This window comes from Microtus oregoni, unplaced genomic scaffold (genome assembly GCF_018167655.1).
Source record: "Microtus oregoni isolate MIOR12 unplaced genomic scaffold, Mior012 000016F_ref0000370, whole genome shotgun sequence".
Lineage (NCBI taxonomy): Eukaryota > Metazoa > Chordata > Mammalia > Rodentia > Cricetidae > Microtus > Microtus oregoni.
In genome coordinates, this window is record NW_024543075.1 from 22,105,876 (window position 1) to 22,120,871 (window position 14,996).

Here is a 14,996-nt window from a genome sequence, read left to right on the forward strand (position 1 = left end):
AAAAAAGATACACAAATGCATGCATGCATTCTTTATAATCACCAATGATTACACGTACAGATGTTATCTAAGCTTTGCAATTCTGCTTCAAGTGAGGAGACTACCTTTGAAGGTCAGAGTTAGATCTTCACGCTCTTCTGAGAAGCCTGTAGGGGATCAAGTGGCAGGAAAAGTCTGCAGAGAAGATCTCACTGGCCTTGAGTGAAAGGGGGCGGGGATCATTACTGATGACTAGAGAGAGGACCAGAAAAGTGTGGTTTCTAAGAGGGACACGAGCCATGCCGGTGCTAGAAGAACAAATGTGTGTAGGAAATAGCCAGGAAACAAACCAAGACAAAATACCCCCAGCTCCGTTGGTTACAAGGCAAGAACCTTTAATAACACAAGTGCTTATTACATTAACTGCTTCAGGGCATGGACGTCTTTGATTTCTGGTCATGTTTGTCTAACACTTAAAGGTGAATGCCTTTCTCAGGGCCACCTGTGTGGTGGGTTTCCCGAGAGCTTTTTGTGGGTGGACAATGGGGACAGCTATGCATACAACTGATGGGGCTTTGGAAATCCCCCCACTGCTATGACCGCACCTTTGACTTTTAGTAAAGTCCTTTCCCAAGGAGGGAAGAATGCTGTGGTCCTTCCAGCAAAGAAGGAAAAAAGAAAATAAAAGAAAAGGAAACACCTGGCACAGATACACAGAGAGGGGTAACATTAAGGGACGAGCGAGAAAAGTTAGAGGAAGTGGATGGGTTAAGGTCTAGGCATGAGGGACCAGTGTGGGAGGGAGTTGAGTCCATTTGGTTTCGTTCTCAGTAAGAAGTGATACCATCACGAGGACCATGCCATGCAACCTTAGAGACATCTGTGTACACTTCCCCCAAGGCTGTGCTGGGCGGCGGGACAGAGGTCAGAGGTCAGCTCAGACAGGCGTAGTACGTCTGTTGGCTGGATTGTTATGCAACGACTCTTTGAACTCTTTGGGTGTGGAATTGTGGAACTGTAGAAAAGCATGGTCCCGGTCAGAGTTGAGGAGGGTCCCCATGGTAAGCTTAGAGGGGTCCCGGGAGAGGGTGAACATGGAGATGTCAGTGGAAGGCATGGTGTGGAAGCCTTTGCTGATGGGAGACAGGTCTCGGGATCTAGGCTCAGTGGAGCGAGAACTTGACCGTCTTCGGAATCTATACCTGTAGGGTGGTAGGCGGGCAAACGTAGACTTCTTCAGGAGCTCCGAATGGGACCTGGCACGCAACTGCTGATGCTTCTCAATGTAGATGTGCACAGCGACCACACCCACAATTTCCGCGATGATGAAAGAGAAGGCTCCAAAATAAAAGGACCAGCCATAGGAGTAGCCCTTTTTAGAGTCCCTTTGCCCAGGGTCTCCAGCATTGGCGGAGATATAAACTATGATGCCGATGATGTTGCTTAGCCCTGAGAGAAAGGGAAAAGAAAACATGCATTCTATGAAGCCTCAGAGGCAACAGCCATTTTTTTTTAGTTTTCAAATAGTAACGTGTGGCTATAGCAAGAAGGGGAGGCAATGGCTTATGGCCAGGAGATCCCACAGCTGAGCTCTTCCTGCAAGGGTTGTCTGTTGGGAAATGACGGATTCTGATGCTCAATCCTGGGCAGGCCAGACAGTTTAAAAAGACATTATCTACTCATAGCAAGCACCGTAGAACCCAGAATGCACTCATTCTCCCCTTGAAATAACCCATTCCACTACCACTTAATCTTGACACTAACTCACAAGGATGGCAAAATTAACAAGCTACATGTCCCTGACCTTGAATTTTTCACGAGTAGCTGGAGAGACTGACATGTAAATGCAATTAGAGCATAATATAGCAAGGATCCCACCAAAGGTGCACAGGAGATGGCTCGGGAACAAAGGAGAGGAGAGAGACAAGTGCCTCGCTCTGAAGAGCAGGTGGCATTTGAGCAGGAGCCTGACAATGGACAGGAGAGGCGAAGCTGTAGACTATGAAGTGTGAGAGAAGGGACAGAGAATGACTCGCATAGGCATAGCGCGGATTCTGGTGAGGCTGGTAGCATCTGGAGCAGCAGGGAACCTGCTAGGGAGGAGGGCTTGTCAGATCTATGAAGCTGGAGATGTCAATGAGGGATTAGTGAACACACACATAGTGTGGAGTTGGATTTGGGAGGGTGATGGTCCTTTGGAGGAAGAAAGATGGTCACTGAACAAGTCTTTTTTTGGGGGAAGGGGAGGGAGTCGCTACTGAAATGGAACTTAGAGCTTGGTATGTACTTGGCAAGTATTCTACCACTGAGCTATACCCATGACCTCCAAGTCTTTTTTTTTTCCTGCAGAGATTACGATACACGTTAGGTCAGCTATTGTTGGCATACTAGGAATTAGGGAACAGAAAGACTCACTCTGCTGTCTTGATTATCAATGTGACTGATTAAGAAGTGTCTAGAAGCTTGGCATGGTGGAGTATACCTCTAATTCCAGCACTAGGGTGACAGAGACTGGGAGAGCTCTGTGATTTTTGAGACCAGTTTGGTCTGGATAGCAAGTTTCAGGATAACCAGAGTCACAGAGAGAGAGAGAGAGAGAGAGAGAGAGAGAGAGAGAGAGATTCTGTCTCAAAACAAAATAATAACAAAAAAGTCCAGAAGAAGCAGAGACATTGCATCCTAAGCTAGAGCACTTGTCTAGCGTATATAAAGGCTTAGTTCAATCCCCACGTTGTAAAAAAACATGTCTAGGACTAGCAAAGGATGTGGCTGGGCTCATGTGGTCTGTACTAACAGAATGTGTAGTGATGAGGCCAGCAGGCCTGCTTTTCGTCCCGCCTGGCTCCCACACGGCTAGTTTTACACCCGAAATAACAACACACAAATTGTGTTCATTTAAACACTGCCTGGCCCATTAGTTTCAGCTTCTTATTGGCTAATTTTCACATCTTGCTTAACCCATTTCTAATAATCTGTGTAGCACCACGAAGTGGTGGCTTACCGGGAAAGATTCAGCATGTCTGACCTGGTGGCTGGTTCCATGGCATCTGACCCAGAGAGGAGAGGCATGGTGATTGCCTCACTTCCCTTCTTCCCATCATTCTGTTCTGTCTACTCCACCCACCTATGTTCTGACCTATCAGGCCAAGCAGTTTCTTTATTAATTAACCAATGAAAGAACACCTACATCAAGAATGATCTCCCTGAATTATTTTATTTTATTTTTTCCAGACAGGGTTTCTCTATGTAGTTTTGGAGCCTGTCCTGGAACTAGCTCTTGCAGACCAGGCTGGCCTCGAACTCACAGAGATCCGCCTGCCTCTGCCTTCTGAGTGCTGGGATTAAACACATTAAAGGCATGCGCCACCACTGCCAGGCCAATCTCCCTGAATTTTAATGATGCCATCTACTAAGCTGGGGGCAGAGGACCCAGTCAGAGCAGACATACAAACTCTACCCTGTGTGAGTGCATCTGTTGTTGTTGCCACCATCCCTGAACAGCAGACTTCAGCTTCTTTGGTCTTTCAACAATGACGACTCAACACCAGCTCTTTCCAGTGAGCTGCTGGGCCTTCAGCACAGGTAGGGAAGGAGGGGCTTCTAGCTCCTTTGGGCTGAGTAACTCAGGGGTTGTTTGTTTCTTTAGTGTGCAAATTCCGACAGCCTGAACGGATTGCTTACCTCTCTGATATGTGAGAGGTTATGTTTCTCTAGAACCTCAGCTTAGAAATACACTTACTTCTCTCAAATGCCAATAGGCTACACTGGGAATAGCCAGCTGCCTACAAGTTAGGGAGAAAAACTGATTCCCTGGGCAATCGTAAGAAGGAGCAGTGCTCAGGGCCCTGCTTACCTTCAGTTGCCTGACTCACTATACTGCTCCAAAGGGGAAATGTCTCTTTTTGTCTTTTTACATGAGGACCCCGGGTTTGCTGCCAGTGATGACCGAGGGAGCAGGGGCGCCAACTGTCCTCTTGCCTTTAAATTGTCCCTCCCTGTTGGGCAGCACTATATGGAGCCTGTCCCTTTTTGCAGGCCCCTGTACCAGATGATGAATAACCTGGTGAGTCCTCCCTCCACTCCTTGACTGCCATGTACTTTTCAAGGTATCCCCAAAGTTAAACAACTACAGGGTCATTGAAAGTTCTGTCTCGAGGCTGCAGAGATGGTTTGCTGCTCTTCCTGAGGACCCGAGTTCAGTTCTTAGCACCCATGTCTGGTGGCTTATAGCTGCCTATAACTCCAGCTCTAGGGGATCCCAGCTCCTCTTCTGGCCTCTGCAGGCACTCAACCCACACCCCCCCCCCCGCCACACGCACACACACACACACACACACACGCACACACACACACACAAATAAAAATAAAGTAAACCTTAAAACTTAAAATAAAGCTTTGCCTAGCAGAGTTGCTCTAGTGCCACCATTCTGATTGACTGGTGCACATGCGTATGGGATTACAAACATTTTGCATATGAATCTGGTCATAGTCCATCTAGGACTTGACCCTAGCAGGGAAGGGTCAAGTTTTGCCTCTGCCCTGTTTTCTCCTGGCTTTTTCCTGGCACAATTTCTCTCAGGTAGGCAGCACCAGTCTGATCTGGTACTTCTGATACGGGAGATGACAGATATGGCTTTGTCAGGCTGCAAGGACCACCCACCCCAGGATGAAAAATGGCTTCTCTTCTCCGAGTGTCAATTTGCCTGCATGGTTAGTGGAAGACACATGCTTTTATATTAAAATGAACATGGATATAAGGAGGAGAAAGCAGAGTCCACATGAATTTTTCAGGGAGATGGGAAACTGACTTCAAAGATGCTTCAGCTCACTGATGCCCTGAGTGCCCAGGGCCATGTTCCCTCTCTCCCCTGTGACAGCAGGAAAATATGGGTGACAAAGTTTAGAAAGTCCTAGAAAAGAGGGCTTTGCAGAGGGGGAGGGAAGAGTAGGAAAGTTCATAAAGACGCTCATATGTCAAACTAGTTTAAAGAGGCAGGACGCCAGGTGACTTGTCAGTCATTCATTATGAGCAGGGTGCTAGACGGAGTCTTTGGTGACTTGATCTATTTATTTTATGGTGCTGGTGAGGGTACCCAGGGCCTGGAGCATGCTAGGCAAGCGCAGTAGTGCTTAGCTACATGGCCCTCACTATGCAGACTCTTTCCTTCATTGGTTCAATGAATCCCTGCAATATGTCTGCTTTGAAATAAGAATTCCCTTCCACAGACAGGGAAACAACATAGATTAGTAAGTTTCCATGTCAACACAAACTAGGAAATTATAAAAATCAGAATTGGAACCCACGATTCTTAGCCATGGGGGTGGGAGGGGTGTTGAGATTTCAGTAATGAGGTCAATAGCTTTTCCAATCAAAATGTAAGCTTCTTGAGAATAGGGACGAGATACTGGCTCATCGCTATTGCTCCACCTTCTAGCCCAGAGCCTGACCCAAAAGAAGAACACAGGGTGTATTTGTTGCATTAATGAATGAATGGAGTTGATACACATATCAAACACACAAAGCACATTACAGTTACTTTGTGTTGAGCCACACTGGGTGCCAGTCACGGTTCTAGGCTCAGTTATGTGTACCAACTCATCTAATCCTTTAAACAGCCTCCAGAGGCAGGGTCATTATTACCCTGACTTTTAGATCGGGGAAACTGAGACACAGAGCAGTTTAGTGACTTGCTTGAGTCTATCCGACTAGATTATTGAAGAGGGAAGCACTGGGCTTCATGCATTTGGACCTTGTTATCAGGCCCAGGACACAGTAAGTGCCCAATAAAAAGTTATATTGAAACCATTAACCTTAGCACCATTAAGGACCTCGAGGAGCATGGTGTCTTCCAACACTGTTATTTTATAGGTAGAAAATTTGAGGCTCTTGGGGCTCCAGGGGGAGACCAGTGGAGAGATCTAATCTTAGGCAAGCATCCCCCCAGGGCTCTCATGGTCCCCTGCATCTACCCTGTCATCCCTCACAGTATTTCCCTGAAAAGCGAGTAGCTGATGACACTCTTCCCTAACAATCCCCTGGGGGAACAAAATAATGATCTTATCTCATTTTTTTTGGAAACTGTCACATCAACACAACATTGGTGCAGATTCTCCTGGTTGGTCAGCGAGAGCCAGGACAGGGCCACCAGAGGGAGGAACATTCCTCAAAGCCAGTTAAGCTGTTGGGTTTTCCAGTTAACATCTGTCACCACAGACCATGGTCAGAAGTCATAGCTACCTCCAGCTGCCCTTGTTTCCCTGGGGCAAGGACATGACTTTCTGCATGGTCTGCAGCTTCAATGGGTTCTTGGAGGTTGGAGCGAGGTACTGTCTGTCTTACTCACTCTATAGAAGGGGAAGCAATGGGGGAAAGAGTCTGTGCAAGGTATGATAGGGAACCAGGATGTTGGGCAACCAGATGCTGGGCTGCATGCTTGGCATTAGTTGCTGCTTTTCCAACAGTAGAACATAACATCGTGACTTGCATGCCCAGTGCCCTTCTGCCAGCTCTGCAAAATGGGAACCATCGCTGTTTGCCATGTTGGAGGTGAGGAAGTCAAGTTCCCGGATGTTGTGATGGTTCCCAAGGCCACACAAGGTGGAGCCAGAACTCAAATTTCAAAGCCTCACTTATTGACAGCCATCTTTGGTCTGGAAATAGTGCAAGGAAATTCCAGAAAGGAGTCGTTCATATTAATATTAAATAACCTTGTTACAATTTATTATGATTCCTGTATTTTATTATTAAGTTCTTATTATACCTGAATGTATAAATTGCACTTTAATAAGTGTGTTTTTACAGAGTGAGTATAGTGCTATAGGATTTGGTGCTACTCTTCGGTTTCAGCTTTCATTAGGGTTCTTGGAGAGCATCCCTTGTGTGTAAGAGAGGACCACTCTACAGCAAAGTTTGAAGATCACCACCAAAGCCATCTTCCCCTACTCCTGCCAGGGTGGTTAGTAACTGTCAACTTGACAGTTTTGAGAATCATCTTGGAAGCACACCTGCGCATATCTGCAAGGGACTTTCTAGGCTGTGTTAATTAAGGTAGGCAGACCCACCCTAAATTTGGAGGACACCATCTGGTCCTCCTCAGGTCTGCCTTCCGAAGCTCGCCCTAGTTCTCTGCCTTATCTTATTACCCACCCCTTCCCCTCCTCATCCCTCTCCTTCCTCGGTTCCCACCATTCCTTTCAGGTCTCTGCCCTCTCTTCCCACCACTCCCTGCTCCAGGCAGGTCCACACCAACTGGATGAAAGGCTTTAGAGAGGCAGAGAACACGGCAAGCTTTTCATCTTTTTTTCTCAGTGCCCGACAAAGTGCTGTCTGGAGAAGAAAGGGTTTCTTTCCATTCACAGTGTGAGGGTACAGCCCATCACAGTGAAGAAAGCAAGGCAGCAGGACCATGAGACAGCCGGTCACATTGTGCCCACAGACAGGAAGTGGGGAGAGATAGCTGGTTCTGGGCTTGCTGTCTTCATTTTAATTCAGTTCAGAACCCCAGACCTGAGGAGGACCAGATGGTGTCCTCCAAATTTAGGGTGGGTCTGCCTACCTGGTCACTCTGCACTTCGTGCTGCTCAGAGCCACTGTGGATGGCTGAGGGGTCTTCCCCAAGGACATCTGGAACTATTGCTTTAGTTCCTGCCATGAATGCTTGGGAGGATATGGGAACTCAAATGCTTAAAGGGCTGTGAACAGCAGTTGACTGGCAAACAAATGTCTCAGAACTCTTCTCCCTGCCCCCATCTCCTTTCTCCCTCTTCTCCCTTCTCTCTCTTTCTCTAGGCTTCTTTCTTGCCTTTCCTTCCCTCTTCCCTCCTCTCCTCTCTCTTTGGAGTACCACTCTGTAACCCAAGCTAGCCTGTAATTAGTGACTCAGCATCCACAGTTTTGGTTTTCTAGACATGCACCACCATGCTCGGCTGCCATTTGGTTAGTCTCTCTCTCTGTCCCTCCATGTATTTCCTGTGTGTTGGCTCCGGCTTTGGTTTGTCGTCTGGGGAGATCTCAGGGCCTAGGCAAGATGCTCACCTGCAGAGACGAAGAAGATGCCTGCGCTGAGAATGACGCTGTGCCTGCTGCGGTGGAACTCGCTGGCGGCCACACAGAGCCCCCCAAAGAACAGCAGTGTGACACTGAGGATGGGGAAGACGCTGGAGGCCCTCACAGCCCCTGCGGAGGGAAGGAGAGACGGTTCAGGCTATGCTCCTGTCAATCCTGAGACTCCCCTGCTGCGGTCGTCGGGTGTCTGCAAACCGGACCGCGCAGAACAGGAGAGAAGTCCACACATCCCATCGGGGTGGGACCCGGAGCTTGGCGGCGGACATCTTGAAAGTCTAAGCAATGTTACCAAATGTATGCATCGTAAATTATATCTATGCGCTTGGAGCCTAGAGTCACACAGGGCCCACCTGCGGTGGAGTGTTGTTCTCTCCTGCCTCAGCCAAGTAGCCAGGTCACCTTTCGTCTCTGATGGGGGTCTGGGAGTGTACATGGGGAGAATCAGACTTAGCTGGGAGCCCCAGATCCTGGGGCTAGGTTTCACTTACTTGGAGGGTATTCCTGTGCCCGACAGAGGGCAACCTTAAACAGTAATTATAAACAAACAATGGTAATAGAACCTGGCGGACAGGGGGTTGATTGAAAATCTTTTGGGTCTGTCCTTTGAGCCTGGAACTCAGGATCTTCGTTTTACACCTGGGCCCGCAAATTATGCAGGCCGTCTTGAATGCAGGGATTCCTGTCAGCCCATTTGCAGCTCATCAAAATGCAGAATCTTAAACACCTGTATTTGCATAGTAAAGAGCCTGGCAATACCCATTCAAAGCCCATTTAGTCACAGAATGATTAAATGAATTTATGTATTCACTCAAGAAATATTTATTAAGCGCCTACTAGATGCCAGGCACCCCGCCAGGTGCCAGGGAAGCAGCAGTGGAAACACTTAAGGACCTTAAAGGCACAGCGCTGTCCTTGGAGGGGTTGCTGGTCAGGAGACCCCTGGGTCCCTGCTGTGAACCCGGTGGCTTCCTGGATCCTGGAGAGGCCTGAAGGATCCATGGCAGGAGTCGTACGATCCTACCTAGAATAAAGGGCACACACGACCGAATCCTCAACTCTAAACGGGGTGCATCCTTATGAACCTTAGGGCACTGAAAATACTGTGGGTGCAGCGGGCATGTCCTACACCGTGAGAGAACCTCACAGCGACACGGTACACCACTGAGTGTTGGCCGGCTCCCCTCAGCGGGCAGGCTGACTGGGAGCCGCGACGGCTGAGGCCATACATCATGAGAGAATCATTTCACATACTGCGTGCGGGCTTAGGAACAGACCCAAGTTTGAAATGTGAAACGCGGCTCTACCGAGCTAGTTTTGCTTTCAAACCGCTGTAGGCTTTGCAGGCCCCCAAATGAAATGCCCCAAGTCAGGGACTGACTGTGTTTTCTGGCATTGGTGGGGGGCAGGAGAGCAGTTAGAGCATCCTGTATCTCATGCTACAGAAAGGAGCAAGCGCCTCTGTATGGCTAATGGCTGGTTTGTTCTAAGTTAATCTGCACACATACATTATTAATGGTCTGTTTGCTCTCACTCTCCTGCCCATGGAGGAGTAGAAAGAGCTGACTGGTGAGTGCTTGGGTCCAGATGCCCAGACAGAGGATAACTGAGGGAGGCACTGCCATCCCAGGAATGTGGAGACTGCCTGACCAGGGGGAGGAGCTTAAGCTCTCATGAGGGACTGTTTCATTCTCAACAGCAGCCCTGGCAGGAGGTGTGAAGGTGGGCATAAGAGTGTCTTTTGGGGCCTCCTGAGTAAAATTCCCCTTAAACAGTCAATAAAGGCAGCACCAGCTTCTTCTGGCTGCAGTATGGTCAGGCCTGGACATAGAGCCGGAATGGACTCTGGGCTCATCCGCATATAAAAAGTCGCGGGCTCCATCCTTAATGGGGTTTACGCTCTAGTAAAGACCACAGTCAGGGCCACTCACATAGTTTGCAGGGCCTTGTGCAAAGTCAAACTAGGAGGCGTCTTGTTACACAGTGGTTTAAAAATTCAAGTGAGAAGGACCTTTCCTTGGGTTGGGCCCTGAGTGATTGACAGGATTGCAGGGATCCAGGTGAGAGCTGGCACGGCTTGGACTAGTGTAGTGAACCAACAAAGGTAAGTAATTGAATTCAGGCAATGTTTTCTTTTGTTTCGAGACAGGGTTTCTATGTTGCTTTGGAGCCTGTCCTGGAACTAGCTCTTGTAGACCAAGCTGGCCTCGAACTCACAGAGATCCTCCTACCTCTGCCTCCTGAGTGCTGGAATTAAAGGCGTGCGCCACCACTGCTTGGCCAGGCAATATTTTTCTATGTGGAGATAAGAGCTGATGGCTCCCATGCGAGCCGTGAGGAGAAGATTCATGACCACCTGCCACGTTTGCTCTCAGCAGGCAGTGAATGGTGGCATCTTACTGCCTGCCAGAGGAGCAGAATGAGGTGGCACAGGCAGACACAGAGCTTATTTTGACCCTGGGAGGTTCAGAGCTGAGTTCACATCCCTCACAGTCACATGACTTAGCTCTAGCCACCTCCATTGTTCAGATCTAAAAGTCAAAACTCTTTCAAAATACTGTGACCAGTTTGGGTTGGTTGTGTGTTTAGTGGTAACCAGCTGAAGGGACAGGGCCCAGAGGAGTGGGTTCTCTTAAGGTAGAAGAGATGGGGGCTTCAGTATTTGCTTTAACATGTCTCAGGATGGAGGCCTGGGCAATCCGGGGTCCTGGATAGCTGTGTCCTTCCCACCCCTCTGTTCCCATGGTGACATTTTAGGAGGCTTTTTAAACTGCCTGAAAAACTGGTTGAAAAAAAAGAGAGGTATGGTGGGTGGGGGTCCTGGGCCCTGGAAGGACAGGATTAGATCTGTCCCTCCTGAACTGGTGGCCTGCCCTGGCTATCTTTCCTACTGCCCAGGATTGTGTTGGGGGCTAAGAGAATGATAACTTGAAAAATAAGTGGGTTTTTGTTTTGTTTTGACTTTTTGTTTTGGCATGCTGAAGAATTTGCTTTAAAGTAGATGAAATGCCTTTTGAAAAGCAGGCCCAGCATCACGGTTCCTCTGAACTTGTATCAATCTCCCCCGCCTACCTTCATACCTCTGCTTCCAAATCCTAGCAGAGGTTTTCCGTGAGATTCTCTTATCTGTCAAAAGTCTGGACCCACCAAAGGGGAAAGAATTACTCTGGCCTCTTCCTGGAGTTTCTATTACCTAAACTCATTTCACAGGAAGAAGACAGTCTGCTGACACACCTGGACAGACTTCTGTTTGTCAGCCATGGCTGCCTCTGCTTCCATTCCATGGAGAATCATTTACACCTCATTGTGTGCTCTGGTGTCAGAGTTTGTTCCGGGCCGTTGCATATTTAATAGGTCTGTTGGGTTTGAAGGAAAGCTATTTACTTTCCCCATTCCTCCTTCCCCAGTGGAATAAAGGAGTCTCTAAGTTTTTAAGTCATGTTAGGTCGGCATTCGTGCTCTGGTGACCTTCCGACATGATGTGATTTCATCCCTTGCCCATATCCACACATTTGCAAACCTCATCTCCAATTGAGTATGTTGATTACTAGTTCATTCCAGTAAAACTTCAGAGCGTGCAGTGGAGTTGGGTTTCCCTTCACCTTAGCACTCAGAGGGGGTCGAGAGTATCCTCATGGTAATTTTGGTCCTCAGGTAGAATATGATCCCAGTGAAGTTGGCTCTGGCATCCTAAGTGTGGGGTGTAGGGTAATGGGTCCAATCCTGGGAGTAATTCATCAATAATTCCTAAAAGTTTCCATGTTTGACTTATGGGTTTGCAAATGGTCTTTTGTACTGGATACCACTAAAAATTGTGTGTGTGTGTGTGTGTGTGTGTGTGTGTGCACATATGTGTGTGTTTGGTGGTCAGAAGATAATTTGTAGGAGTCAGTTTTCTCCTTCCACTGCATGGATTCTGAGATGGAGCTCAGTTTGTCAAGCTTGGAGCCAGGCCCCTTTAATCTCTGAGCTATACTGCCAGTCTGAACCAACCTTTAAAGAGACCATTTGCTTTGTGAATTGGCAGGGTTTGCTTGAATATTCAATGTAATGAGTTTATTTGATTAAAAGATTTTTTTAATTAAAAAAATGATTAACCTTTGAAATGTGCCCCAAGGACATGTTCCCAGCATTGGAAGTGATAAGGTTGATTATAAAAGTGTATATTTGGACTGGCCTGGTGGCATAGGCCTGTTAGCCACACTATTAAAGAGACTCAGGCAGGGGGAACACAAGTTTAAGGCCTGATTGGGCTACACGGTTACTTCAAGGTCACTCAGGGTAAATTAAGATCCTGTCCAAAAAAAAAAAAAAAAAAAAGAAAAAGAAAAAAAGAAAAGAAAGAAAAAAGGCTAAGGGCTGGAGATAGCTTAGTGGGAAAGAACTTCTCTTTGCCCGTCACAAATGAGTCTCCTACCAGGCTGGCAGTGGTGGCTCACACCTTTGATACCAGCACTTGGGAGACAGAGACAGGAGGATCTCTGTGAGTTCAATGCCAGCCTGATCTACAGAGTGAATTCTAGGACAGCCTAGTAACGCAGAGAAACCTTGTCTTGAAAAACAACACACAAAAAAGCCCCTCTGTGCCCTGACACATACACCCCAAAGGTGTGTCTGACACATGTATGTGCTGTGTGTGGAAGCAGGGCTGTGCCTGAGCCAGAAAGAGAGCAGCTCTTCAAAGACAGCTTGGTCCAGAAAACATCTCTAAGACAGAAAACTGAGCTAGCTTCTTTTGGCAGAATAGTGGGTAGTGAACAATCCACACTTCAGAGATACCTCTGCCTTCTGTAAAGTCATCTGTGGCTAGGGATGAACATCAACCAATCAGATTTGCCCTCCTTTGCATGGTGGGGAATGCAGGGCAGGACATTGGGAGATAGTGGCTTACCCTATCCCTATGCAAATGAATGACGGCAGCTCCAAAATGAGACCCCACCCCCACCACAAGCAGTCCAGCATCTTATGCTGACAATTGTTGTCTTTCTGTCGTATCTGCAGCACACTAAATAAACTTGTTGTTTTTCTGTTCTGGTCTAAAGAGTGTGGTGTGTGTGTGTGTGTGTGTGTGTGTGCACAGCTTGGCAACCCTCTCCCTTGAGAGTCAGAGGTAAGCTCAATTGAGTGCAACTTCATCATTGGCAATAGAGTTGACTTTGCTACCCTTCACGTCATGTTACGGGAAGTCTTCTGTCGACATAACTTTGGTCTTATTAATTAGCTCTCTATGATGCTATTATGGTTAACTGTGTCCCTCAAAATTCCTGTGCTGGAAACTTGTCTAAAAATATGCTCATGGTTTTTCTAGGTGGAGCTTTTGGGAGGGAACTGGGATTAGATAAGGGTTGGCTCTGATGTAGCCATTGGTGGCTTTAAGATGAAGGAGGGCAACTGGAGTTGACAGACTTGCTTGTCTTTCCATGTGATGACCTCTGCCACGTTATGATACAGCAAAAAAGCCCTTGTCATTGGCTGAGCAGACACCAGCACTATGTTTGTGGGCTTCCTGGCTTCCAAAACTCAACCAAAGAAGTTTTTCTTCTGTAATGCACAATTTGGTTTTGGTTTTGTGGGTTTTTTTTTTTTTTGAGACAGGGTTTCCCTGTGTATCCCTGGCTATCCTGGAACTTGTTCTGTAGACCAGGCTGCCCTCGAACTCACAGATCCACCTTCCTCTGACTCTCAAGTGCTGGGATTAAAGGCATGTGTCACTACCACCTGACTAGAAGTGTCTCTTCTCTCTGAATCACATCAACTCTGATATTCCATCAGAGCAACAGATATGGATAGCGACACTCAGATGCAGGGCCTCGTCTTAGTGGGAGAGCGTAAGTGGAGAGAGGGGCTGAGCAGCGGCATGCACCCATCCCTTTCTTATTTGCTCCTATGGACATCATGTGACCAACTACCTTGAACTGGGCGCTACACTAACCCCTCCTGCCTAAGTTCCTTCTGAATCAGGATATTTCACTTCAGCAGCAGGAGTAGAGAGTGAGGCAGTCAGAGATTCTAAAATCCCTGGCAAGGAACCTGTGTGCTTGCAAAGGCCCATGCTCAAACTTCTCCTGATTCTGAGGCTGCTGGTGAAGCTGCTGCCAGGTGGCCTGAGGAGACTGGAGCACAGCAGCAGAGGACTCTCTCCCCCAGAAGGAGGGGAAATGGTCAGAAAAACAATTGGGCGCTCCAGAGGATTTAAAATCAGCTTTGTGAGTTGTAGAGGGAGAGCCACAGTTCTGTTTGGTCTCCAATAGCGTAGCTATAATACTGGTCCTTCCAAGTAGGGAAGAGAGATACAGATAAACGACAGGCATTCTGGGAAAATCCCATTGGTATTGGCTTCAAAGCTATTGTGGTTTGAGGGAGTCCAGTTGACATGCCATCCTCCAGGTTTTAGATTCTCTCCCTCCCTCCAGCCCTCCCACTTCCTCTCTTCCTATCTTCCACTCTCCCCACACCCCTGGGTTGAATGCTAAGCATGTATTCTTCCCACTTTGACCCCCAAGATACTTGATGACTGAGTCATAAACAAAGCCCGAATAAGACAATTTCTTGGAGGTTTCATTTATAACCTCAGTTTAAACAACAATAACAAAAACTGTCCTAACCCTAACATTCCTAAACAGCAAATTAGACAATCCTTTGGAATTTTCCTTCTGCTTGGACTTGGTACCTGTTGTTAATGAAATGGCAAGCTAAGCTCCCTGTGCCTGGACCAGCTTAAGGCCCCATCTGCATCTGACTCTGCTTTTTCTAATCCCATGAGACAGGCCAGAGGCGATGCACACCATCTCACGATCCCCTGCTGGCCTCAGTGCTGAATAGACTACACACTCTCTCTTTTAATTTCTGTGACCTTGTCAGACTGATGACATAATTTCCATTTCAAAACAGATGAAGAAGGTTAACCTATTGAGCTAGCTGGCCCCAGGACCAACCTCACTGGAAGGAAGTCAAA

At 47.6% G+C, this 14,996-nt stretch overlaps 1 protein-coding gene across 1 annotated transcript in view; it reads right to left on the minus strand.

The window, feature by feature from the left end:
- Window positions 1-357: 357 nt before the first annotated feature.
- The window catches only part of Cacng3 (calcium voltage-gated channel auxiliary subunit gamma 3), a 96,781-nt gene continuing 82,142 nt past the window's right edge, over window positions 358-14,996 (minus strand). The window contains exons 3-4 of the mRNA XM_041665983.1: window positions 8,015-8,155; window positions 358-1,428 (exon numbers count right to left, since the gene is read on the minus strand). Coding sequence (XP_041521917.1) covers window positions 917-1,428; window positions 8,015-8,155 — 653 coding nt within the window. The 3' untranslated portion in view covers window positions 358-916. The remainder of the gene's footprint in view (window positions 1,429-8,014; window positions 8,156-14,996) is intronic.